At 40.5% G+C, this 27,981-nt stretch overlaps 1 protein-coding gene across 11 annotated transcripts in view; it reads left to right on the top strand.

Annotated features, from left to right (window-relative positions):
- Positions 1–26,454, top strand: part of Afdn (afadin, adherens junction formation factor) — a 122,655-nt gene extending 96,201 nt beyond the window's left edge. For 4 of the 11 annotated variants that reach the window (XM_055616093.1, XM_055616096.1, XM_055616097.1 and 1 more), the window contains 11 exons: positions 1,697–1,762; positions 1,913–1,986; positions 2,455–2,573; positions 4,103–4,297; positions 4,789–4,880; positions 5,249–5,434; positions 7,618–8,613; positions 16,446–16,580; positions 19,388–19,673; positions 23,041–23,125; positions 24,381–26,454. In XM_055616093.1, the coding sequence (XP_055472068.1) occupies positions 1,697–1,762; positions 1,913–1,986; positions 2,455–2,573; positions 4,103–4,297; positions 4,789–4,880; positions 5,249–5,434; positions 7,618–8,613; positions 16,446–16,580; positions 19,388–19,673; positions 23,041–23,125; positions 24,381–24,534 (2,388 nt within the window). In that variant the 3' untranslated portion in view covers positions 24,535–26,454. Of the gene's footprint in view, positions 1–1,696; positions 1,763–1,912; positions 1,987–2,454; positions 2,574–4,102; positions 4,298–4,788; positions 4,881–5,248; positions 5,435–7,617; positions 8,636–10,614; positions 10,651–16,445; positions 16,581–19,387; positions 19,905–23,040; positions 23,126–24,380 lie in introns of those variants that run through there. The other 7 variants (XM_055616090.1, XM_055616100.1, XM_055616089.1 and 4 more) reach the window with 6 other exon arrangements.
- Positions 26,455–27,981: the final 1,527 nt, after the last annotated feature.

The following is a 27,981-nucleotide window of genomic DNA, read 5'->3' on the forward strand; positions in this document are numbered from 1 at the left end:
TTTTATGTATATGAGTGCTCCTCTGCATGTATACTTACATGCCAGAAGAGGGCATCAGATCTCAGTATAGATGGTTGTGAGCTACCATGTTGTTGCTGGGAATTGGACTTAGGACCTCTGTTAGAGCAGACAGTGCTCTTAACCTCTGAGCCATCTCTCCAGCCCTGCCTGTAACTCTTAACTCTAGGGATCCCTGGTCTTTATAGGTGCTACATTGTGTGCACAAAGCTTATACCCTAAAAATATACACATGCATGTAATTAAAAATAAAAAGTTGAATAAATTGTAAGGTCTGTATTGCATTACCAAAAACTGCCATGCGGGAATATAATCAGGCTGCTGTTCATACCACCAGCAGTACACTGATACCCAGCAAGCACTGCTTTCCGATCAGTCAGGTAAGAAGCAGACAAAACTAAAGTAGCTTTTGAACTTGGGGGCAGGAAATGAGTGAGGGGGGGGGGGGGGGTAGTGTAGCCTAGAATCCCAGCCAGAAGGGCATCAGTCTTGCAGCTCTTTAGAAGGAAACAAGGCAGGATGCAGCTGTTAGGCTTTCGCAGGCAAATTCTCACCAGAGCACATGTCCGAAGAGATTAGGGCAGCATGGGGCATAGTGGATGTTCAGAGAATTGAATCATCATTTAAAAACTGAGTTATGGAACTACATGGAGCTATAAGAAATAAATCTATATAATAGGATATATTAAGTTAGGAAATGTGTACCAACTTGATTAATTAGAACTATAAATTCCCAATCTAGCACATGGTTGCTGAGGGGAACTGTGATTTTAAGGTCATTTCCTGTCATGTGTGTTACATTTTTTTTTTAACTCAAGGAAACTGGTATTGTCTTAGATGAAATCAGGTAAAAGGCATATTTATTTCTCTTTTGCCAAGTTACTTGTCAAAGTTCAAAAATTTGACATTATTGAATACCTACTGTGTGCCTGTGTACTTTTTTGTTCTACCTAAACAATTACTTTGTATATTTATATAAAGCATATATGTAATACATCTTCTTGTTTTACATATATATATATATGTATACACCCATCCTCCAGCTCTTTCTTCTTTTTTCTGTCCTACAAGGTAGATAACTGGAATATAACAGTACCACAGCAACTTTTTCTTCTGACCTGGTTAAGGGTTAAGGGTCAGTCACTTGAAGAGTTTCCCATTCACTTAGATTTGTAGTTGTTTAGACTTTATAATTAATCATTTTGAGCATTCTAAGTCTGTGGGCATTTTCTCATCAAATTGTCCTATTTTATAGGAATATTTTTCTTCTAAACTTGGAACCATAAAATAGAACCTTTCCTAACTAGTTTCTTTAGTTTTGCTCAAAAAGTGTGTTCTACCAATATAGTTTTTTTGTTTATTTGGTTAGTTGATTGTTGTTGTTGTTATTATTATTATTTTGAGACAGGCTTTCTCTGTGTGGCTCTGGCTGTCCTGGACTCACTTTGTAGACCAGGGGGGCCTCAAACTCACAGAGATCCACCTGCCTCTGCTTTTGCCTCTGCCTTCTTAAGTACTGGGATTACAGGTGTGTGCCACCATGCCCCACTTATCAAGACAGTTTTTATAATTCTAGTTTTTGTGTGAAATGGGGTCTGGGAATTTGTCATGTGACTGATGTATATGGGATTTTTTGCTGTGTGATTTCATTTTGTTGTTCTGGCCTTGTTTTGCATAGGGTGCTGGCCAGGATAAACTGGGAATCTACGTTAAGTCTGTTGTCAAAGGAGGTGCTGCAGATGTGGTCAGTATTTTTATTAAAGGAAACAGTGAAAGGCATTGTGAATGCTGTGCATATGTGTTTATCTGTGGATACTGTATGGTGTGGAGAAGGCTGCTGAGCACTGACACTGCCTTTCCTTCTCCCTGTACATGCATCCTTCTGGCGGCTCAGGATGGACGTCTAGCTGCTGGTGACCAGCTCCTCAGTGTAGATGGACGAAGTCTGGTTGGACTTTCTCAGGAAAGGTAAGGTGAATTAGTGTATTGAAGTGATATTTTGGATTTAATTTTGAAATTGGGATTCAAAAAGTAGTGCTGAAATAGCTCTGTGCCCTCAGTCACCCTTACATTTTAATTCTAAAATTCTTATAGTACATGAATCTCATTTTTCTATTCATTCATAAATGCATATTTTAGTCTAGAATATTTCTTTAAGTGAATATACTAACACACAGAGATGCATATATACTTAGAACTTGTAAAATCTCTAAATATATCTTAGTATCACTCTGATATCATAGGGTATATCTACATGGGATATATCTACATGGGATATATCTAAAGGATGAGGATAGGAGGTACTCTTTCTGAGAGCCAGGTTTATTTCTCCAAACAACAGTCATGCTGAGGAACCTAAGTACATGTGTTCTGGACACAGGCTCTGCTGTGACAGTGAGCACTCATTTTTCTTATACTCTGTATTTTTCTTCCTAGGGCAGCAGAACTCATGACAAGAACCAGTTCTGTGGTTACACTTGAAGTTGCAAAGCAAGGCGCAATCTATCACGGCCTGGCCACCCTCCTTAACCAGCCATCCCCCATGATGCAGAGAAGTAAGAAGTACTGACTCAAGCCAGACTAGCTGTCCTGTACTGATCCTGCACTTGGAAATGAGTCCTCCTAAAATTTACCAAAAGCTGGGGCTGGAAGGATGACTCAGTACTTAAGAGCATCCACTGCTCTTCCAGAGGACCTGGGTTCAATTCCTGTCATTGGCATCACAACTATCTACAATTGCAATTTCAGGGGATCCGATCCCCTCATCTGACCTCTTTTTACACCGGTTAAATGCAAACAGTGTACACATGCAGGCAAACACTCCTACACATAAAATGAATTCTTTTTTAAAAAGGGAGTTATCAAAAGTCCCTTGTAGTAGCTACTGATACTCTTATTGCCCAGTTCTTAAAGTAAGAAGTTGAGAATGAGTGCAAGATGCTGAAAAATATTACTAGGTCAGGATTCAGATCAGCATTAACAATGCACTTTGCTAAATGTACACACAGTCTGCTAAGCGTGGTCTTGTTAGCCCTCTTCTTCTCCCCTGAGTCAGCTTTGGAACCCACACAGCCAGCACCTGACCTTTGTAGCTATAGTATCAACAACAACAGTAAAGGTGTTTGACATTCTAGAATCCCTTGTTTACTAAAGCAGAGAATCAGCAAGGCATCCTGACAAGACCACATGTTGGCATTTCAAAGCAGAGGTCAGTTAGAAACGCAGAGAGGGAAGTGGATAATGAATGAGTCCCAGGTGAGCAGATGAGAAGACTGAACTGTGGCAAGGGGTGGGCAATCACATCAGGTGACAGTTGCCTGTGATGCCATCACACTGATGGATAGTGATATGTGTGTTATCAAGTGAGAGGAGTGTATTTACCTTTGAGGGCTTTTTAAAATTATACTAAAAGCTGGGCGTGGTGATGCACACTTTTAATTCCAGCACTTAGGGAGGCAGAGATAGATGGATCACTATAAGTTCAAGGCCAGCCTGGTCTACAAAGTAAGTCCAGGACAGTCAAGATTACACAGAGAAATTCTTTCTGGGGGAAAAGAAACAAACAAACAAAAAACCCTACCAAAAAAATAAACCCACAAAAAATAGTTACTTTGTTATTTACAAGTTATGGTTCATTTATTGAGAACATAACATCAATTTCTGACATAGATGCATACCAATTAAATGAAATATTTTCTAGTCAGAATATATTTAAAAGCTTTTGAAATTTTTTATATAAAGCTGTTGGTAATGGCATACATCTTTAATCCTGTCACTTATGAGGCAGAAGAATGCAGATTTCTTTGAGTTTGGGACTAGCCTGGTCTACATACTGAATTACAGGCCAGCCACAGCTAACCAGTGAGACGTTGGGTTTAGTTTTGTTCTTCTTGCTTTCTTGTTTCTGTTTCTGCTTTTTTAAGCTACATAAAGAATATATATGGAAATCACCGTGTTATACTGAGAGAGCAATTATAAGCATAAGTACTTTAGATGCATCCTTTGAAGCTTTTCAGAACATTCAAAGTAGACTCTTAGAACCAATGAAAGGAATGGAGAATGAATGACTCTACTTTGATTTCAGTTTCAGATCGTCGTGGCTCAGGTAAACCTAGACCAAAGAGTGAAGGTTTTGAGCTCTATAATAATTCAGCTCAAAACGGTTCCCCAGAGAGTCCTCAGATGCCTTGGACAGAGTACAGTGAGCCAAAGAAACTCCCTGGTGACGATAGGCTGATGAAAAATAGAGCTGATCACCGGTCCAGCCCCAATGTGGCAAGTAAGAGGAATCATTTTCTAAATGTCACTGCCGGAAGTGAGGGATACATTGCACTTTGCTAGTCATTGTTTGCACCTGTTCTCTAAAGGAGTAGAGTTTTCATAGAGCTGTCATTTGTTGGTGGAAATAAAGTTTGGATTTTATTTAGAAAACCCTTGATTCAGTGGACATTGTAGACCAAAATACATTGTTAATCTCTCTGGAAAAGGGTTCCAGGTTGCCAGCTTAAGCTAAGTTTTTTCTGTCTCTTTACCAAAGATGTCAACAAGGTCCTGGCCCTGGAAAAAGTCCTTTTCAGGACTGTGGTAGCAGAGACTTGTGGAGTGTGGGGAGCTGGCTTCTTGTGTGCTTTGTCTCTGGCTCTGTGCTAGACGTCATGCCAGCAGTGTGCTGATACATAGGACGTGCTGCTGCATTCAAAGGAAGGCTGTTATGTTTATCTTACTTGTTATCTAATGTGAAACTTGGGATTTCTTGACTGTTTTCAACAGATCAGCCTCCTAGCCCTGGAGGGAAGAGTCCGTATGCCTCTGGAACAGCAGCTAAGATAACATCTGTCTCTACTGGAAACCTCTGCACTGAGGTCTGAGAGATGAGCTGAAAAACTTTCTCACTTGTGGAATATCTGAGTTGTCTGTTATAGTTCTCATCAAATTACATTGACTATAACTCCTGCACTTTTGTCCTTTAATCTTTTTATTTTTAATATACTAGTCAGATAAATTAATTTTAAATTAATAAATCTGGGGAAAATGAGAATTAGTCTAAATGAGTAAATCTGGACAAATTAAAATGTTTCTCATTATTCACAGTATAGGGTCAAACTTTCAATTTTTAGCACAGCGCTAAATGTAGGTGCCTCTTAAAAGGATTGTAAAGCAGATCCCTGGGTATTAAGTTAGCCTTTTATGTACTTTTAAGCAGCTCTTTCCTTTTCTTTACATCTTACAGGAGCAGACCCCTCCACCTAGACCCGAAGCCTATCCTATCCCTACGCAGACATACACCAGAGAGTATTTTACCTTTCCAGCTTCAAAATCCCAGGATCGGATGGCTCCTCCTCAGAACCAGTGGCCAAATTATGAGGAAAAACCACATATGCACACAGAAAGTAATCACTCCAGTATTGCAATCCAGGTTAGAAATAAGGAATTCACAGATTTTTCTCATCCCTCAAAGGAATATGGTAAACTAGTTTGCAGGATAAAGACAGTTGTGGCTGTCTGTCTTTGTCTTTAAAAATATTAACTTTATTTTGTGTGTGAGTGTATGGGGCACACGGACAGAGGTCATAGGACACTTTCAGGTGTCAGTTTTCTCCCTCAATCATATGGGTTCTGGGGATCAAACTCAGATCATCAGGCTTTAACAGCAAGCACCTTACCCTGGTGAACCATCTTGCCAGCCTAAGACTGAGTGAGTTTTGAGACACAATTGGTAACTTCCAGTACAACAGCAAGGTTGTTCTCTTATTTTTGTATGTGTGTTTTTAAGTCTGAGGCAAAATAGAATAGGCACAAATACAGAACACCTTAAAAAAAAAGTTCTGTGCGCTTTTAATGTTTGGTTAATGAAATGTTGGTAACATAAGGCATAGTTACAGCATTGAAGACAAAGGTCACTGATTCTAGGAGTGAAAAATGAAATATAGTAACTGACAGCTTGCATTTAGTTTTGTCCCTGCCAGTGGATCTTGAGATAGGGCTGAGAAATGAGACACACAGAAAACATAAAATGTACTTAATGTTGCTGAAAGGTTGGGTACTACTGAGGGTCTCAGCTTGGAAAGAAATAACCTCTCCAGATTCCATCCCTAGTGCCTGTGTGGCATAGCAGTTCTGACATCAGAAGGCAGCACTGCAGTCTGAAGACAAGCAGGGCTCATTAGAAGAGTTGTGGGTATTAGCTAAGGAGTTTGGACTTTTGTCCCAATCGGTAAAGATAGAGATGTCAGTCTGGGGAATTAAGTTGGGAAACTATCAAATATGATCAGGAGAAGAAACCAGTAGTGTGCTTCAAAAAGAAAAACAGTCTAGGACACAGGAAACAAATTTGTGTCCTAGAAAGTAAATGATACAGAAACTCCAAAAATGCTCATTCCTCGTTAGAGTGGTCACAAAGGACTTTTTGTTAAGCAGATACGGGATTAGGACTGAGGAAAACTGGCAGAGAGCAGAAAGGGTTGTTCTCACAAGAGACTGTGTACCAGGGTAAGAGGAGACTTCCTTTAGGTAAGCAGTAATCCTCTGGTGTATTCCCTGGTCCCAGTCTGCGTTTTCCTGGATTGCAATCATGACTTAGCAGCTGGATTCTCTGAGTGTTGGTTGTCCTTCTGGTCTGCTCATGCCATGTCTCTTTAGCAAACCAGGGATACACCATACATAAGGTGCAGAGTTGGATGTGTGGCAGGGCCAGGTCTCTGTTCCACAGATAGCATGGAACTTCATGATGCTCTGTGTGATTTGTAGCTTGTATGCCACTGTGATGAGAAACCTGCTCAGAGTTAAGCTGTACTAAGTGTTAAGAGCTAATGTTAAACTTTAGCTGTTATTGCTATTTTTTAAAGTGATAATTCATATTTCTTAAAGGTAAAAGAAATAGTTTTTCAGGTTTATGTCTTCAATTTCTTTTCACTGTCAAGGCGGGAGAAGGATATTGATCCACATATCATAGTGATCATTTTTATTAGGATATACTCTTTTATACATGCCCCTCTTCAGAGTTCATAACAGCCTAGTGGGGGAAAAATACTTGCTTTCATTCTTTTCTCATACACTTAAAAGACTTATGCCCATCAAAGTAAGCCATTGCCTTTCTTCATTGGTAACATTGGAATTGAACCATCTTAGATAAATGGAACTTGCCTTGCATGCTTGGCTTAATTAAAGAAATAGTGAAGGTAGTCCTTCTGAGCTTTACAGTTCACTCAGAATTGAGCCATGAGTACTTTGTAATCATTAGAATTATATGACAGAAGTTTTTGTTGTTCTTTTTGGATTATATTCCACTTACTCATCTATGAAAGTCAAGTGTGGCTAGTCTCCCTGAAGCCTGAGTAGATGCCCACCTGCCGGCACAGGAGTGACAGTGCTAGAAATAGCGCACGTCATTGGCTAGGCAGAACATCTTTTTATTCTTCTTGTAGACAGATTCCAGCCATTTCATTTGGCCAGTGAGCCGTAAAGTAGTGTCAGCTTCTGGCTATACGTCTATTTCACAGGTGTTTTTTAGTCTTTTTTCTCAATGAAGGTTAAATGTAAAATTTGGTAATTTCTCTGGGGTGTCTGAAGTATGATAGTTCCATTTTTTTCCTTTCTCAGCGTGTTACCCGTTCCCAGGAAGAGCTTCGGGAAGAGAAGGTTTACCAACTTGAGCGGCATCGAGTAGAGGCTGGCATGGATCGCAAGTGTGACAGTGATATGTGGATCAATCAGAGCTCCTCAGTGGAGTCCAGCACGTCCAGCCAGGAGCACCTGAACCAGTCCTCCAAGTCGGTCACTCCTGCTTCCACTCTGACCAAAAGTGGTCCTGGCCGTTGGAAAACCCCAGCGGCAGTACTGCCTACCCCTGTGGCTGTCTCCCAGCCCATTCGAACAGACCTACCTCCACCACCCCCTCCACCTCCTGTTCACTACACCAGTGAGTTTGATGGCATTCCAATGGATTTGCCCCTCCCACCTCCTCCTACCAACCAGGCAGGACCCCAGTCTGCTCAGGTGGCTGCTGCGGAGCGGAAAAAGAGAGAAGAGCATCAGCGGTGGTATGAGAAAGAGAAGGCCCGCTTGGAGGAGGAACGAGAGAGGAAGCGCAGGGAGCAGGAGCGGAAGTTGGGACAGATGCGAACACAGTCTCTGAACACTGCTTCCTTTTCTCCCTTGGCCACACAGGCCAAGCCGGAAAAGCCTTCCACACTGCAGAGGCCCCAAGAAACAGTCATTCGGGAGTTGCAGCCCCAGCAGCAGCCCCGCACGATTGAGCGCAGGGACCTGCAGTACATCACCATCAGTAAAGAAGAGCTGTCCTCTGGTGACAGTCTGTCTCCAGACCCCTGGAAACGAGATGCCAGGGAGAAGCTGGAGAAGCAACAGCAGATGCACATTGTGGACATGCTGAGTAAGGAGATCCACGACCTGCAAAACAAGGTGGACCGCACTGCAGAGGAGAGTGACCGCCTGCGGAAGCTCATGCTGGAATGGCAGTTCCAGAAGAGACTACAGGAGTCCAAGCAGAAGGATGAGGATGACGAGGAAGAGGAAGATGATGATGTGGACACCATGCTGATCATGCAGCGCCTGGAGGCTGAGCGGAGAGCCAGGGTAAAGGGGAAAGGCCTTGGTTGTGCGTATCTGTGCTCCCTATGCTATTTTCTGGGTGTTTCTGTGGAGACAGCTATTTTCACAATCGTAAGGAAGAATTACAAGGCCCCTGTTTTTGCTGTCACTCTTGGCTGATACCTTGCAGGAATGAGCTAGGCCTCTGGGGCTTTGTTGTTTTAATTAGCAGCCCCATAGTTTTCCTCACTAGACTTCATTTGAGAAAACAAGTGCTTAATAATGACCATTCACCGTTGTCATCAGGGCTTGGGAGCATTTCACTTACAGGGCAAGATGGTAAATGCCTGCGATTTGGTGAGCTATGTAAAGTGCAATGCCCCTTGGCTCTTCTGTGGCAGCCACAGTAATCCTACAAGCACTGAGCCTTGCTAATGTGCCAAGGAAGTCACATAGAAAGCTTCTGCCCCTGACACTGATTCAGTGGAGGACTTCAGGGCACCAGTCTTAAAGTTCAGTGTCAATACCAGAAGGAGGATCTGGGTAATCATTTTACTGTTGATAATCAAATGTTCGTTAAGTTAATAATTGTAGTTGTAACAAAAAGATGCTGACAACTTTTGATATAATTTATGTCTCTCCATATTATAAAATAATTTTTATTTGTTTCAAATAAAATTTAAATTTGCCCAATGCAAATAAGTTCTTAAAATGCTATATCCAAATTTTGGGTGAAAACTGGATTCTTGCTACGTACCAGGCATAGTTGTTCAGAGGCATTTATTACTAACTTGGCCACTTGATATTAACTTGTGGAGAGTGCTATTGTCCATCATGTTAGTGAGTTTTATTGATACTTTTTATCTATACAATTTTTTTCTGATTTCTTTTTCTTTTTTTAATGCTTTGCATAAAAGGGCTTGTTAAAACCGTAGCTGCTAGTCAGACATGATGAAATTTAACCTTGAGATTTAATCATGCCAAGGGCATGATGAAATTTAATCTTGTTGATATTCTAAGAGTCCAGTAGTATCATCATTCCTTTTTCAGCTTGCTCCGTGAATTTTTCCTGAAGACTGTCACACATATACTTCTTCATACATACATACTTCCGTATATAAATTGCTCTGATCAATTTAAGTCCCTTTTAGATACTTGCTTTCTTAAATGAGACCAGAATGTAATTTTTAACAATTACATTATTTTGCTAGTATTTTTCTAGTATCCTTAGTAAATGTTCTTAAAAATAACTATATCTGCCACTCAGCTTTTTCTGAAAGAGCAACCGATGACTGTGACTTCCATGATAAGGGTACACTGAGTAGTTTTCATTGTGCTCATGGTCAGGACTCTCAGACACGGGTATGTCCCTCTCTACCCTAACTGGCTAGGGATAAATACAGTGATTTGTGGCTTTGTATTGCCCTCACCCCCATATGCACAAAGAGGATGACTTCACCTTTCCTGTACTACAGCTCGTACCCTGATGTCCAGCTGGTATTGATGGCCCGCCATCACACAGCCGCAGCAGTGTTTCATTTGACAGCTGATCCTAGCGATAATGAACAGTTAGCTACTGCATTCTAACAGCTCAGTAATCTTTTCCGTGAGGATGAAATTCTTATTGAAGATTTGTGATAATTTTGTAAAATTACTACTACTTTGAATACTTTAAGGCCTTTTAGTTTAGATTATGATGCTTGAAATTTTTTGATAATAATTTAGTAAAATAATTTTATTTTAATAATTATATTTAGTTTAATATCTTGCTCTCCAAATAAAAACACTAAGGGAAATTTTTTTTTAATTTATGTCTCTTAATGATAAAACGATCAAATGATAAAATGATCAAAATATTAATACCATGTGGACATTTACTATTTCTGAATGTTAGAAGTTAGTCTGTGGTTCTGTAGTTTTCTCATCAAGTTGTCCAAAACAGATGAAGCATGACAGCAACAAAGATGCCGGTGGCGGAATACAGGTCTAACCCTAACTTTTTTTTCACACTTCATCTTTTTTTTTTCCCTTCTCTATCACCTGCAGCAGACTGCTCTCCCAGCAATCTCTGTTCTAGATTTGGTATGTTCTTGTTTCTTTCCCTTTGGTACCTTTTTTTTTTTTTTTTTTAATTTTTTTTTTTTTTCTGTCTTGATTTTCTTTTCTCTTTTGGTGATGGCTGTTTTGTGTTCTCAGTAGTCAATTCTCCCTAGAGCCTCCTGGGTCAGGAGACTAGCTCTGTGATTAGAAGCATGCCTCTGAATGTTTCTAGACTAGTTACTCTACTTCCTCCTTAACTTTAAATGTCTCTGTTTGTTTATGGGTTTGACTTTCCTACAGTTTTAGTCATAATTTGATTCTGTGTATTCTTACTTAGTCTCAAGTATGTGAACAAATGAAATAAGTTTTGCATTGGGTAATTATTTCATTCATGTTGCATTAGAAATAGATTTTAAGTAAGTCCACTGTGAATTCTGTTGAAAGGACATTGTCACTATTCCAGATTTAAAATGTAGCCAACGTGTCACTCTTTATGGTAATATTAAGACTTTTCCTGAGACCCTGCATCCTGTTTTTCTTAATGCCATGTGGATTTTAGTTCAGTTAACACATTTATGGTGTTATAGTGTGCTGTCAAACACTTATAGTTATATTTTGCTGTTACTCAACATGCTTAATGTCAGTATCAGAGAAATTTGGTTGCCCGTTTAATGTTCTTTATGTTGTAATGTGTTTATGTTATTTGATAGACAGTTATATTCTGGCATATGTAAACGCTTAACTCAGAATTTATTTTAGGTTAACTTCTAAATGATAAAAAGCAGAACAAAACACAAAAACAACAGTTCTTTAAAAACTCCATGAATTAAAAGTTTAACTCCAGTGGCCACCTCATCAAATACTAGACCCTCGTTTCTGTTTAGCTAGAGGACGGGTTACTCACTCAGAAAACCTTTTTTTTTTTTTTTTTTTTAAACAAACATCTCTCCTCCTTGGGGAACAGAGCAATATTTGCTGACTTCATATCTCCTTTCTTTATAGGAAACGATAGTAAACACTCACCTCCACACAAACCTTAAGTTGTACATAGGTTAGTCAGAATTGTGTTCTGTTATTTTGCTTGTTTTGAGAAAGGATGTCATTGCCTGAGTCAGGATGTCCCCAAACTCATGGTCTTCCCAGGCTTACAGGTGTGCCCCACAGTGCCAGTTTAGAGTTACTCTTGTATTGGGCAGCTATTTAGCAAGTGCTAATCAGAATCCCTTACAGAGCAGAATCCCTTACTGGCCAGACGGTTAGCCAACTCGTGGCCCAAGAAGAGCTTTCTGTTGTGGAGTTATCCGTAATAAATAATGGTTGCCCTAAAATTCTTGTTTCTAATCAACAATCCTCAGTTTTTCTTATTTTAAAGGGATAAATATTTTGATAATTGGTATTGGTATTAGCCAGTCTGTTTCTAAGCACTTCTTATCCCAGTTCCCTAGTAAGTGTTAATAATCAACAACAATGCATTACTCGTAGAACTCTTAACATGTCAGAATTGACAGACTGCCTTGGGAACCTTTTCCAAAGAATGAGTGGGTAGCGGCAAGCCTGTGTCTCTGGTGGCAGTCTGCCCTGCACTTTTAAGACATGTTAGCATTATCACAGGGCAGATTTGGGGTGACTCATGGGATAAATGAGGCAGGTTTTAGTTTGTTAGGAGCAACCATAAGGTTGGAGGACCGCCTAAACTGATTCCCTTTGGTAGGGTGGCCTGATGCCACTGTCAGCCCACAGCCTTCCTCCTCCTGCCTTTCCCTGCTAGAGCCATAACTTTAAGACCATAATTATGCCAGTGACATCGCATTTGTGGCTCTAGTGTAGCCCTTTTGTACAATAAGATTAATTACCAACATTCCTATATCTTGTCTTCTCCAGGTGACAAGATGCAACTTTTCAAATTCAGCCTTTGTAAAACTAAATCCCTCCTCTGTGCCTCATGTACTGCAGCCCACTCTGCCTCTACCTCCCCATTGCAAGATGTATTTGTTACTCATTTGCGCTTTGCACTTTACAGCCTTTCACTCTGTTCAGAAACTACTGCCTCTGTCCACCTTCTTGCCCTAGCTGCTTCACTGTCATTTTCTGCTGGATTCTCGAATTGCTCTCTAAAGGATAGTCCTTGAACACCTAGTGGTAGCTGTGTGACACAAGTCTTCCATGTGAGCTATAACCCTTCCTCTGTCTCCTAGAGCCAGTATGAGTTTGCACTGTGGTCAGCATTTTCCTGTCACATTATGTGTATTTTCTGCTTCATCAAAAGCACTTCCTTTTCATTAAGTGACATTCTGGACTATCAGTTATGTACTCACTGGGCCTGTTCCTCCTGTAGTGGCTTGTCTCAGCTTTGTCCCATCACCACATATTAATGGTCATATACCCTAGATAAGAAAAGTACTCATGGGAATGAGCTTCTACATAGAGTGATGCAAGTGAAAAGTTGGTTTCAGAGATTTCAGTGCCTCTTCTAATTAGTCAAAACACTATTAGGCCTCCCCTCTTGGGCTGCACTGCTGTCTTGGCCTTTGTACAGAAAGTGCTCGGTCACAAGACTTCGAGCCTTACAGGTGTTAAAGGGTTGAATCAAGAGCTGTCTTAAGTACTTCAAGCCTGATTAGAGTAGTAACCTTCAAAGAAAGCATTCAGATGTATACAGAACTTCTGAGTCTTTCTGCCCTGCATCAGGCCACTATCTTTTAGAATTGGAGCTTAAATAATTTATATTTCTTTAAGAAAATAGTGTGAACTATATGTTGTTGTAGATGGTCCTCTTGAGGGGACATTGTTTTCTAATCAACTCTGACGCTAGACAAAGTTTTTTGTTTTGTTTGTTTTGAAGAACTAGTCTCTAAGTCCAGGTCCTAGAGTGCCAGAGGACTGACTGCAGGCTTGCCTATGTTAATGAACAGTTAAAAGACATCACTAGTAATAGTCTGGCTCTTCAAAGTTTTTCTTTATACTTTTGTCTTAAAATTGGGGTTACATTTTAGAAAAAAAAAATTAGCTGTACAGGAAACGGACTTTTAAAAATCCTTTAAAGGCTCTGTTAGACTTGAGATGTCAAAAGTAAAGGATATCATGACCAAGATAATTAAACATGGTTGATATTTTAATGACAATAATGTTAGTATGTTTTGTGAAGTTAAAAACACATAAATCTCAGCCTGCACTATTTGTTTGCCCTGGAAGTACCTTTTAGAAATACAGACTGATATAGAGCTTGCCAGGCTTTCCCGATGGCCTTGAATTCCAGCATGTGAGGTTTAGATTAGCACTGATCCAGACTGCCTTGATTGGACCAGAGATGCCTGGATGCTCAGTTTCGCTGTCTTAAGCAGCTTGTCACTGTGCTATAGAGCAATTAGGCTGATGTTGAAGATGCCCTTTCTTTGTTATTGGATGTTTGTAAGCCTTACAGTTCAGTGTCCTGTTTGGAGTTGTACTTTTGAAGAAATTAAGAGACCCCCCTTTCCTCCCCAACTAGTGCTTATGGAGAGGGGAAGGAGAAAGTGAGGTAAAATATTTTAAGGAACAAAACATTTCAAAGTAAGAAAGACACAGTTTACTAAACAATAAAAAGAAATGTTTTAGTTATAATAGCACTAGTTAATTTGTCTTTTTAAAAAGAATAGTAAGCTGTGAGCTGAATACACAGAGAAGACCCCTTGATGACCACCTTACCAGCTAAGAGAATGCAGAACCATGTTTTTCAGAGAAAAATGTCTCTTGCCACATTTGTGAAACTGCAATTTATGTACAATTATGAGCATTGTGCTTGAAATAATTAGCTAAATAAACAACTGCAAGGTTTCCCCAACCCCAGCAACAGGAATAGCTTAGTTCTGTAGAAGTGGAAGGACAGCTTCGTATTTGCTCTTACGTTGCTTCCTCTGAACATTTACTGGTCCATGTGCTGTTTGGTTTTGTTGCTTCTGTGGGGTATGGCTTCTCCTGGTTTGTCCTAGTGGCCCATGCTCTTTTATTTTGACATTGGCTATGACTCTTGTTCTGGGATGTACACAATTGGCTGTAGGTCCCTCTTTGTAGTGACCAGGGAAGACCTTTGCTTCCTAATCTCTTTGTATCTTGGTTCTTCATCAACAGTATCTATGCCTGCTATAAAATTAACCCCCTAAATCCCAACCTCTGTTTGGACTTTCACCTACCTTATGTTTAAAAAAGAAAAAAATTAAGTTCATTTGTCTTTTTAAGACAGTTTGGGGGTGGGGAGGTTATTATTACTGACATCAGTAACCCCAGCAGCACAGACTAATTTTTTTTTTTACTAGTTATAATGGTGTTTTTAACACTTTTATTTATGAGTATGAGTCTTATGTGTATGAGCATATGAGTATGTGCCTAGTGCCCTGGTAGGCCAGAAGTGGGCAATGTATCCCCTGGGAGTAGAGTTACAGAGGACTGAGAGTTTGCTGGGGATCAAACTTAGACCCTTTAGAAGAGCAGCAGTCTTAACTGTTGACACATCTGTTCAGCCCTAGATACAGTATTTTATTCCATTTGAAAATAAAGAATAAAATTTGTTAGATTTTTTTTTTTGAAAGCCTCCACTTTCAATCTAAATCCAGAAGTTCAAATAGTTTTTCTATAAACAATGTATAGGAAAACTGGTGATTTTATGGAAATTGAACTGCATCTCACAGGAATCTCATGTGAGGAGTTTCTGCAGTAGCTAGAGAGGAGCAGAATAATTTTGGGATTCTTTTAAGTTGTGGAGAATTTTAATCGGTCATCTCCGTGGTGTGTCAGTGCTGCTTTAGGCGTCTGCATAGCACAGGTGTGTGCAGCCACTTGAGTATTGCCACTGCCTGTGACAAAATGCAGACATAGCTGTAGAGCAGAATGAATAAAAGGGAGTCTCTGTCCTGCCTTAGAGCTTGTAATGCATAGAGAAATATGGTCAAAAGGATGAAGGCGCCACAAGAAGCAAGGAGAAGCATGTCACAAGCATTTGAAGATGGCCAGGAGTGTTTGATACTGGGAAGGGAAGGTATTGCATCTTCTGTCATTTCAGAAAGGTAGAATTTGAATGACCAAAAGTAGAGAAACACTAGAAATCAACATAAGAGCTTTTAAACGAGCTGTTACTTAAGGCACAGTGTCCTCTATTAAGGAGTTAGCTGTGGTTCCTGTATGAGTGCATAAACAGAAACAAACCAAAATAAGGTTATTCCAAGCCCCAGGTTCCAACTCTTAAACTTCAAGTCTGAGGTCATGTCAGGCAAGGAATGAACTCCCAGAGTCCAGGCTGACATATGAAGGGAGCTGAATTACTAGAGGAGGAAGAGCCCTAGACTTTCACCCCACTCTCAAGTTAAGGTTGGCTGTTCTTAACAGCTCCCACCTGAGGCTGCATTTGGGATAGGCAGCCTTGTGCTGCTATGCATGTCCCATCCACTTCCCAGTAGAAAGAGGAATTTCTCAACATTTGGGGTGATTGTAGTATTCTGTAGTTCTTGAAGTGTAGCCTGTTGGTGATTTGTAGAGGGCGGCTAACAAATTTATTATAACAAAAGAATCCTGCTTGATTAATGCATGAATGTATGAAATAATGTGTTTCTTTGAGTCATGACTAACAGGGACTGTGGGGACAAAGCTCTTAGACAAACTTACTTTAAAATGGTAAGAGCTAGTTAATACACAAGCTTTACCACCCTCCAACAGTGATCTAGCCTGGTTTATACTTGACTTTCTCGGTGTGTGTATGTGTCTGTCTGTCTGTCTGTCTGTCTGTGTCTGCTGGTCTCAGGATGTGCTTTTTAATGTCTGTGCTAGTGGGCTTTACAGAGTGAAAGTTAAATTCAGTTTATTGTTAGTTGCAGGATGAGGAACGCAGACGCCAGCAGCAGCTGGAAGAGATGCGCAAGCGAGAAGCAGAAGATCGCGTGAGACAAGAGGAAGATCGACGCCATCAGGAGGAGGAGCGAGTAAAGAGAGATGCTGAAGAAAAGGTTATGGTCCTCTAAAGGCAGCTAGTTTTTACCGAATTAACCTGAACACAAATGATTGGCTAGGGCAAAGGGGGCTAGAAATTATGTGTATCTAGGATGCATAAGACAGAACAGGGCCGGATCTTCCAGCTTTTGCTATTGGACCAAAAACTCTAGCCCCATCTGGCCTGCCTACCTCTCTTCTGGACTGTCTTCAGGCTCCCTTGCCTTCTAAGCTGGTCTCCCTCAAACTCTTGGGCACCATGTCCTTGAGTAAGAGGTCTGCGGCATGATAGTGCTCTGGTCTTCCCAGAGAGGGTTCAGGTGGCTTGTATGAAGGTGTTACTTGTTCAGTTATTGTGAGAATTGAGCGTGAACTCTATGGGAGGCAACAAAAACATAGAAGGCAGTCGGTTCTCATTAACCATATAGACTAAAATGACTTAATTCTAGTTGATGGTAAAGAGGGTAGGCGGATTGTAAAAAACATACAAGGAAAATTAATATGCAACCCAACAAATATTCTGGTTATTTCTTTATGTGGGTTTTAACTCAGATAATTTCCATAGTTGGATTCTAAAATAATTTTGACATTGCTGATTTTGACATTCTGCAAAGCAGGAGCTTAAGATTTAGTTCTCAGATCTCTCTGCATCTGTGTCTGAGGCTGAGGGTCTCTTGGGTGAGAAGACTACTACCCTGAGCTCAGGTCAGCTCTGCCCTGTCCCAGGGATTGCATGTTGCTGTGTGGTTTGAGAGAAGCTATTTTTCTCGATTACTTCCCTTCTGTGAAGGTAGAAGCTCTGAGTGTCACTACTTCTGATGGAGAAATGTTTAGTTTTTATTAATAGTTATTTCTTTGATAGTCCCAGTGAACTATGCAAATAGGAACACCCTTCCCCCAAAAGAAGTTGAAAGAAAAAAAACATGAAATTTTAAGGAAGTTCTTTTTAATGAAGCGATGAATTAGTCACAAGACAATCTTAAGAGTAAGATTGATAGACATATCTTGGCTCATTTAAATGAAAATTGAGTGGATGATGTGAGACCACAGGCTTACATCTAAAGTAGTGTCTTTGGTATCATACAGCAGAGCTGTTCTGGAAGACTGAGCTTTTTGGGTCAGCTTACCTGGAGTCTTTAACATGTGTAATGTAAGTTGAAGGTGACGATCTCTGCAGGAATCGGGAAGTGTCCGGCACTGGAGCCATGTGGTTTCTCAGTTATAGTGGTGGTCTTGATTTGCCATGTATGCCCTGAGAGCCTTCAGGCTACAGAGAGAGGTAATTTCCTAGGTCAGTACTGGCCAGCTGCCTAGTTATAATTAGAACAGTCTTGGCCTTGCCTGAGCCTGTATGTAGCCTGGTCTGTTGCATCAGAGTTGTATGCTCAGAGAGAAGCAGGCTTTCTGTGTTGAGAAACTTGGTTATTTAATTTTTCCAACGTGTGTTCTCGTAATTCATAATTATGTCAAATATACTTGTGTTTTAGTAACTGTTTCTATATTTGAGTAGTCAATGTAAAAAGAAACTGAAATACTATTTTTACTACAGAATGTCCACAATTAATGGGTTTGATTTATTATGGAACATGCGCATTCATTTTCTGGATAAAGTCACCATGGTCACTTAATTGTATCTGCACTTGATATAACTGAAAAAGGTTTATTTGGTCTCTCCCTACAGTGTTATCAAACAACTGTTCTTCATGTAATTTTAACATTCTTGACAGTGCTACTTAAAAGCCACGGAAGTCATTGTAGTTTAATTACCCAACCTAAGATAGTACTGATTTTGTATAGTCAAGAAGATAAAGATTCTTTCCTTTTAGGATTTTACAACATAGAACAAGAAATAAGGTTGTAAATTAGGGCCAGGATAATGAGTGAGGCTGGCCTTAAGTCTTTTTTTTTTTTCCCTCAGAATATGAAGCAGGGAGCATTGTATGTTCACTGTGTGTGTTTGTGTGTAGCTCTAGAGGGACCAGAGAAAGAATGCAGCATAGTAGGGACCACAAAACATCACACCAGCATGGTCCCTAATGTTAGTTCTCTATGGCTGAATGACTTTAAGCCTGGCTGCACTTCGTTTCGTAGTATCGAACATTTGCTTAAGTCAAGGCAGATTATTTTGTTTGCTCTTTCATCCCTTTTCATATTTACTTTCTTCTTGTGCTCTAAAACTCTTGTCAATCCTTAACAAAACTGTGTTGTTGCCTTTTTAAATGTTAAAAGAATTTCAAAACTGTCAACTGTAGTTTGCCTGGATAAAAATGTACAGTGTGTGTCAGAATATATCTGCTATTACTATTAATGCTTGGCTCTCATTTTCTGTTCTTCAGAGAGTTTAAGATTTGAAACATACATTAACTGTGGAAAGCATACTTGTTAGATTGTGGCTTTGGGAAAATGAGTGATATTTCTTACTGTTTATGGTTTCCTATTGAAACACAGCAGAAGCAGGTAAGTTAATATCCTGTCCAAATAGGAAAGAAAAAGTTTCAGGAAAAAAGGAGGAATAAAGAATGTAGATAAAGAATATAAAGAATGTAGTGTAAATGAAAGGTCCTAAGATTTGACTTATCCTATGCTTCTGAGGAGTTGCCATTCGTGTGGGCCATCGTGGGTGTACTTGAGACAGGACAAGCTCAGAATTGGCCTGCTTCTTCTGTACAGTAATTGTGGCACTGAAATGTGTGTCATGTGGACATGTCAGTGTGGTGATGGACAGTGATGATCAGTGTACCTGTCATTCCCTGTGAAGGCACACAGGGTCCACTGGTCCCTCCTGACCCTTGACCTTTGCACTCTTGTTTATTCCGGCCTGCAGAGGCGACAGGAAGAAGGGTATTACAGCCGCCTAGAAGCTGAGAGGCGCAGACAGCACGACGAGGCAGCACGCAGGCTGCTGGAGCCCGAAGAGCCCGGGCTGAGCCGACCTCCACTTCCACGGGACTACGAGCCCCCGTCCCCATCCCCAGCATCCAGTGCCCCTCCTCCCCCACCTCAGCGAAACGCCTCCTACCTCAAAACACAGGTCCTCTCCCCAGACTCGCTGTTCACTGCCAAGTTTGTTGCGTATGATGATGAGGAGGAGGAGGACTGCGGCCCAGCAGGTCAGGATAAGTACCCCAGCACAAGGAAGTCTTATGGGCACCTTCCTCTTGCCACCCTTAAGCTGCAGCAGCCCCGCTGCCAGCCACGCCCAGCCTCGGATGGCATCTTTCTCTCCAACTCATTCCAGCTACCCTTGGCCAAAGCCAACAGTACTGCTTACAAAGCAGGCCAGCCCCCACCCCCTCCAGTCAAACCAAGCTTGTACCATCCTGGCCACTGGAAAGCTAGAGGTAAAAGAGGGAATGGCAAATCAGACCTCTTTCTTCTTGATGATTGATCCTGGGATCTCTGTACCTTGCCATTTGGTACGGTACACGGAGACCATGCCTGCCTTGGCTCTGTGTTTTACCTGATCACTCTGAGCTTGTGATCTCCTTCTACCTCTGATGGTGGTGTTTGTGCTAATCCTCTGATAATTTAGCCTTGGTGCTCCAGTCCATCTAATCTTTAATCCACTGACAACAGTCAGTCCTCCACTGTAACCAAATTATTTGAAGTACTGTTGGTCTTGGCTTTTTTTTTTTCTGTATCTCTAAGAGTAATTTGGTTAAACAAGTGCCTTCTCAGACACGAGTCTCTAAAGGCAGAGTGCCAGAGTATCTGCTGCAGTTTAAGTTTACATCATTTAATGTGAGTAGAACATTTGGTTCTGCTCCTGAGGCCTATGCAGTGACTCATATCCTTTGTAGAAGCTTTGTTGGGTATTGGGACATCCACTGCAGTAGGTAACAGTATGGCCTTACTGCCTGACACAGGCAAGCCCTTGCCCACAGGCCCTCATCTTGCAGTTATTCCTTTGTCTCTCTCACCTGTTGTCTTTCATTATCCTGCTCTCCTGCACCTCATACACTAGGACTCAGACCTTTGTCAATCTGTAGTTTCTGTTAGTTAAACCCTCTGACTGACTGCTGTGTGCAGTGGTTCCCCTGATGACAGCACAGAGGCCATTGCCCGCAGAGATGTAGTAAGCAGAAGGTGTAGCTCAGTTTACTTCATACTGAGGCTTCAAACGGTCCTGGCCATAAATGAAATGCAGTTCTGCCGTCAAGCATCCAGCAGTATAATTTTACTGATTTTTAATTAGTGGCTTCAAAATTGTGTATGATTTTTACACAAACGTGAAGAACCTTCATATTTGGAGTTTGTTTCTTACTCACGTGACAGAGGAGTTTTGCTAGAATAATGTCTTTTCCTGCCTATATCATACTCTTTTAATCTATTTTGGAGAATTGGTATGTAGGAGTATCTTCAGTCATTCTGAAAAGCCAAGATCCAATCTTTTTGTAAAATTTCTGTTATAAATGTTTAGAATTTGGTGCTCTTTCAAGGCATTTATTAAATAGCCAGTAAATTTTAAAGCAAATTGCTGTTGATCGTATATCAGAATTTATAGCAGGATTACACATATTTTACAAATGTCTGGACAAATTTGATAGTCTCATCATAGTTAGGAATCATATCTGTAGATTTTGGCCCTTAGTTACGGCACTAACCCTCACTTCGTGTCACACCTAAAGCACCACTCTGGAGCCATGTGCAGCACATGGCAGCAGCACTCTGGCCTTGTCTTCCTCATCTCCTGCTTGTGCTGTGTGTAGCCCTTTGTCTGGTGAAGCATGCTTCTGCAGCTGGGACTTGGCCTCTTCCAAGGGGTAACATGAACACAGAGCTTATGGGATGATTGGGACTGAATTTCAATGATAGTGTGTCTTTAAAGGGATGTTTTTGTTTTACTAAAGCTTTTTGGAAATTACTTATAATTGTTAATTATAAATATACATATACATATATATATGTATATATAGTCATTTCAAAGTTTTAACATTATAGCAAACTAAATACCCTGGAAACTTTGAAGAACTGATTTTTTTCCCCCGGTGGAAGAAGCCAGTGTCACTCTCAGCAAAGCGCAAGAGTAAAAAGCAGTGTTCTCACAGACTAAATGAATATAAAGTTGGCAATTCAAACCAACTATGCAAATTATCATGAAAGGGCTTACTGTAGATTGTTTTTTGCTGCATTTTTTGAGTCTTTGCTGAAGATGACACTCTCTGAGGTGACTTGGGAAGCCTAAACCTCCAGTGTTTGAGGTTACAGTTTGATGGCTTCTAGGCTCTGTCTAGATAAGTCCGAAAAATTCTACCCACAGGCTCTTTATATGAAAGAAAGTTTATTCTTTTGTCTCTTATCTAAAGTAGAGTGATTTAATGTAAAAACATGGTGATAATTTGTGGCCTATTTAGTCCAATCTGTCTATGTTTGCCAAATATTCTGAGTCTCTTGTACTCTATTCTGTTATGTTTTTTCAGATATGAATCTGATTTTATTTTATGAGTTTTTTGTGTATATGCATGTGTGACTGTGTTATTAGGAACTTGAGATGGTTGTAAGCTTCCACATGGGTGCTGGGAACCGAACCCTGTTCTTCTGCAAGTGCAGCATGTACTCTCAGCTTCTGAGCTCCCTTTCCACACATACCCCTACTTTCTTTTGTAATGTTACAGTGGTTACTGTAATAGTGTTGAGATATTATTTATTGCTGCATTATCATAGACTGCTCCATGGTAAAGATTTATTGTATCATCTGTTGCTGCCTCCTGAAGTCTTGGCAAATATTGACCATCTGGGGGATGTTAAGCTCAGCTGTGGTTTCTTGGCCAAGACAGACCTGGTATGCTCAGGGCCAACTTAACTCTGCCCTCACTCTTTGTTTTTTCTGGGAATCTTTTATCAGCAGAGCTAATGTGGGATTCTAGGAATTTTATTTTAGTTTCGTTTGGGTAAGTCATTTGTTTCAAAGGCTTTATTTTGCTTTTAATAATTACATTATCTTGAAAAAGAAATATTATTACCCATTATCTTACCACAGGAATTTTAATTACAGATAAAGGGTTACCTCTTAAATTTGGGGGTTATATTTGTTCTCAATGCTTGGGTAAGAACATTCCTACAGTTTGTCAGGAGTGTGCCTAAACATTTCTGCCTTCTCTCCCATTTAAGTAAGTCTTATGTGGGTTTGTCTTCTATATTTGTGGTTGTTGTGCCTTGTGTCTGAATTCAGGTGTTTTATTGTTTTGTTTTGATTTGATTGTATTTTTAAAGAATGCGTTATAGTTTTTCCATTCTAAAACAAAAGGCCCAATGTCGGTTATTGAATGTAATTATTGGATTACCTAAGCCACTAAGTATAGTAAATTTTAAATTGATGAATCTTTGAGCATATGAAGAGCCTTTGATTTCTCTTTTTTTTTTTTTTTTTTTTTTTCAGTAATTAAGGTAATCTTCTTTTCCTGCATTCTAACATGAGTAGAATTTTAGAGATAATTAAATACTTTAACTTGGACTTTTTTTTTCCTTGTGGAAAAGGACCACACTCTTACACAGGATCTGCTGGGACAGCTGCTGGAGCCCATGATCCTTCTAGAGACCCAAGAGAGAAGCGCACTAGAAGGTACTTAAGGGCTGGGCTGAACTGAGTCTAATCTGTGCTGTCTTAGTCTCACTTTCATGTCATTGCCGAATTATGTCAGATTTTATCAGGCATTCGGGTGTTTTTTTACTGTATGAAACCATATGAGGATGTAGGCTTTGTGTGTGTGTGTGTGTGTGTGTGTGTGTGTGTGTGTATGTGTGTGTGTGTGTGTCTGTACCTCTCTCTAGGTCTAGAACTTACTTTGTAGCCAAGCTGCCTCAAATTATTGTGGTCCCCAAGCCTCAGTCTATCTAGTTCTCTGAGCACGGGTATGAGTTACCACAACTGTACACGTAGGCTTTTCTACGTGATATTACTAACATGGCTCTGTTTGAGGCAGTGATACCAGACCTGCTATAAGACTAAAGTGCTATAAGAGGCATAAAGGCCAGGCCTGCCAGTGCAGGTTCCTTGTTACAGCAGACTGACCTCTGGGCTTAGCTAGACATCTGGCCATCCTAGATGTTCCCTGATCTAATAACATTGAGTCAGAGTAAATCGGTGCTGCTCTGTCTCTTATTATTAGCTTGAGTAGGTCTGTTAATGTCTTTCAAGTGTATGGAAGTTTTGTGGAAATGCTGTATTTTTAAACTGTATGCCCATTAATTAAACTTGTTTATGCTGAAATTGAACTCATTGAGTTTATTTTCTTTTTTTATTTTTTAGTGTGGATGGGTGGCACCAGGCATGCAAACACATTTGTGTATGTAGGTGCATGTGGAGGCCTGAGATTGACAGAAATTATTCTCAAATTATTCTTTCACCTTACACATTGAGAGAAGGTCTCCCATTGTCTAGGTTGGTTGCCATGTCTTCTAGTGATTATGTGACTTGTGGTCACCAGTGAGCCATCTGTGGCCCTCTTGTTTTTGAAAGTTACTATGTTAGGAGAATATTTTGCCCCTTTTCTACGTGGGATTGTTTGCTTGGTTATTATTGGTTTTGGAATTTTTTGAAGTTGTAATCTTAACTGTTTGGCCCAGGTTGATTATAGGGCTCTGCCACTGTCCCTGCCCTCCTCATAGACTTAAATTTAATTGTCTGAGCATGTATTGACTTCTAAAGTTCTGTTCATAGTGAAGATATAGTGTGTCTCAGCCGCAATACATATAATTACAGTGACGTGCAACAAAGGGCAGTTGTCACTAGAACATGATGATTCTTACGAAAACTTACTCAACAGTTAGTTACTTGGAATTTGGTGCATAATCTTTTCTGTTTTCTTCTTGTTCAGCCAAGATGCAGACTTACCTGGCAGTTCTGGAGCACCTGAAAACCTGACATTTAAAGAGCGTCAGCGCCTCTTTTCACAAGGTCAAGATGTGTCTGACAAAGTAAAAGCTTCTCGTAAATTAACAGAACTTGAGAATGAACTGAACACGAAATAAGAAGAGAGAGGGGGCACCTTGTACTCACGCAAGTCTGCCCTTGGCCATGGTTCTGTGGGGGTGAGCCTGAAGAGGAGGGAGCAGTTCTACTTCTAAGTGACTTCTAATTTCTGTTTCTCAATGGTTGCAATTTAGAAATGTTCCAATTCTAAGAATCTTGTTCTACTTTACCAAGAATCCTGCCTAGTCCTTCGTGATCTGACTCACATGAAGTTAATTTTTGGGTTGGCTTCTTTCAGGAGTCTTGGACTCACAGGCAGAATGAAGGGCTGTAAAGGTCACAGGGTATATCCTCTACCCTGTCTTCTCCCATCGTCATTCCAAGGACAGTAGGCCAAGAAATTATCTTTCTGTTCTTTCTCAAAACTTCATTTGGCTACCAGGTGTGACAGCTGAACAACCCAGACCATTATTGGGTTCTAGTGGATCCTGCCTGCAGAAGACTGGACTCTCCACCTGGAGCCACCTCCTCCAAGCCCCAGGGCAAAGGCCCCGATGTACCTTCTATAATGTGCACGAAGTGGCTAGATGGAGTTTTTGTAAGTAAGGTGCACAGTGCATCATTTAACGTGAGCCTCCTGATCAATTCTAAACATTTGAGATTAAATATCTAATAATAATTCATTTTTGAAAATTCTGAAGAAAATATTCTGGATTTAGTCCTAGGAGACTCTTATTTTTATAAATACCAAATTATCATTAGACTAATCATTGGTGGAAATTGAAGATGATGAAGTTGCCTAATATTTCAGATATTCCAAAGGATCTAGAGCTCTCTAACCAAACAACATATATATATATATATATATATATATATATATATATATATATATATATATATGTATATATATATATGTATATATATATATATATATGTATAGGTAGGAGGAAAGATGTCTGAGAAGAATGGGAGCTCATAGGTGGCAGTCAAACATACCATCTCAGAAATTTAAATTTTAGTAGAGATATTTAGATGCACTGTCGGAAAAGGAATCCATTGCTGGACCACCTGTAACTTAAATACTGTAATAATTTGTGGCAAATTCAATCTACATCTCTTTCTCAGCCTAATAGTTATCTTATTTTAATTTGTGCATTTTGCGCTGTCGTTCCTCCAGCTGAGTTGTGGGAGACAGACCTCAGTTTGCTTATTTTGTGTGAAAGTTAACTCTATGATTTCAAGCATACTTCCTATTTGACAAAGCCCTGAATTTGTGTCCAGATGATCTTTCTGTACCATACTATTCTCTTACAAATCCGTGTGTCAGGAAAATAAGCGTACTTTCAAAAGAACAGAGGATTTGCAACCCTAAAAACCACTTTTAATAAGAACTGTATGATAAATTGTTGAAATACAAGTGTAAATATTTTTTATGTCTATCAAGCTTCTTATTTGAAAGTGTGCCTTTGCTGTTTCCTCTGTAAGAGAATAGAATGGCCCTGAGAGTTAATGAAGGATTTGCACGCTTGCCTCCTAGAAGTGCAATATCTTTGTGTCTGGAGCACACTGGCAGCCTTTGGGTGGCACATCTATACCTCCCAGAAAAGAGCAGGTACCTGCTATGGCTTGTACATGGGAAGACAGATGCACAGAAGAACCTGCAAACATCTGAAAAACTCTGCATGTGTATTTGTGAAACCCATAGTGAAGTAGACTTGGCCATCCCTGGACGTGAGGTCGAATGTGAATATGTGTTTAAGAGCACGTTGCAAAGCGTGCATTACTGTGGGGAAACACCCAAACTGCTGTTTTCCATTTCTACTGTATTTCGGTTGCAGCCTATTTTTAATAAACTTTGTATCTATTTAAGTGTATTTGCTATTGTTTTCAAAGTGCTGACAAAGTTTATATTTGTAATGCCAGCCTTCCTTTTCCCTATTTCCATCTGTCACTCCTTCATTAAACAATGCTGAGTGTCATTCCTTGTCCTTCAGTTGTTTTTGTTTTTTGTTTGGTTTTGTTTTGTTTTGTTTTGTTTTTTTGTCTGTGGTAAAGTGCCCTGTGACTGATGATGCAACCAGCTAAAAACTAGGGTGATATTTTCATGAAAGTCCCATGTGAGAGTTCAGTCTCCTATGTCTTCGTGGCTGGTGCTTGTGCATTCAGCAATCCCAAATGGCCACTGGGACCATACCTTGTGCTGTCACATCTTGGTCACTGGACTCCCTGAACATAATCAGTTCATACACATTGCATAAAAGGTACCCTGGTGATAGGTTTCGAGCATTAGAACCCACTCAAGATCGCTAGGATGAAGGTGTGCTCCATTGTCATAGTACGAGGCACACTGGCTAACTCCAGCAGGTTGAGAGGGCCAGGCCACCCGCCCTCACGCCAGTGCTGTCTGAGTGGTGTCTCCCCTATCCTCGGCGCCTAGTTTGCCCTTTCTAGTTTTAGTGGTGGGGCAGGGCAGCATCCACATTTCAGGGTTTTGGTGAAGTAGGATGAGAGAGTGGAGAGTTGCTAGTCAGAGGATATGAAGTTTCAGGTGAAGGGGAATAGTGGTGCTGCTAGATGGTATAACCAGCAGTGTACTGTCAAAATGCAAAAGAGCTTTAAGGAACAGAAGGTGTGCTTGAGGGTTGAAGGAACCTGCAGGGAACTTTTTCTTGGAAGAATCAATTTATATATTGAGTTATAAGGTTTGTGTTTATTACATTTTAATTTGCTGTGGTTTTTAGCTTCTGTAGAGACAGCACTTAGAAACTGAGAATCGGTGCTGATCCCAGAACCTCCTGTGCACACTTCCCTGTTAGGCAGGTGGTGGCTCTGGCCTACCGTGTCCCCTTTTATCTGTACCACTTCATAAAAACACCTGCCATACCCTAGAGAAAACTTTCTCTGTGCTCTCCCAGGTAATAAGGTGATTTCAGGTGCAGATGTATTTATGCATTTATGATATGATTAAGCAGAATGTAGTTTGGTTGGCTTGGCAGAAGAAATTTTACACCCCAAAAGTGACAGGTGATTTTATTCCTATAGTTAATTTCAACCCTTTTACTCAGAGAACTGGGAGCCTAAGTGCCAGGCTTGAGAGTGCCTTGTTAAGCAGTATACAGCCAGTACCGACCCTTCTCAGGCTGGGATCCCAGGCAATCTGCCCGCGTAGCGAGGGTGGAGGATGAGAAGACCGAAGCAGACGGCGTGTATGTGTAACTGTTAACAGTGCAAGAAATGAACACAGGACTTGTGAGGGCTTACTGAGGGATCCTTCAAGACATGGTAGGCTCGCTAGAGACGGCAGAGGGAAAAAGGAAGATGCACCACAGGGAGGCTCAGGAAGCAGGATGGGAAGATGGGAATAGATGCAGGAGAGATAGGTTTTCAAGGCCATGATAAGAGGATTTCTAGAGCAGCGCCTGAAGTTCTAAGAGCCGGAAGCACAGCGCATGCGTGGGAGCGGTCAGCCAAGGTGACTCCCACGGCTTAGCCACGCCCTTCACTCG

Source organism: Psammomys obesus, unplaced genomic scaffold (assembly GCF_907164565.1).
Source record: "Psammomys obesus unplaced genomic scaffold, mPsaObe1.curated_primary_1811, whole genome shotgun sequence".
In the NCBI taxonomy this organism is placed as follows: Eukaryota; Metazoa; Chordata; class Mammalia; order Rodentia; family Muridae; genus Psammomys; species Psammomys obesus.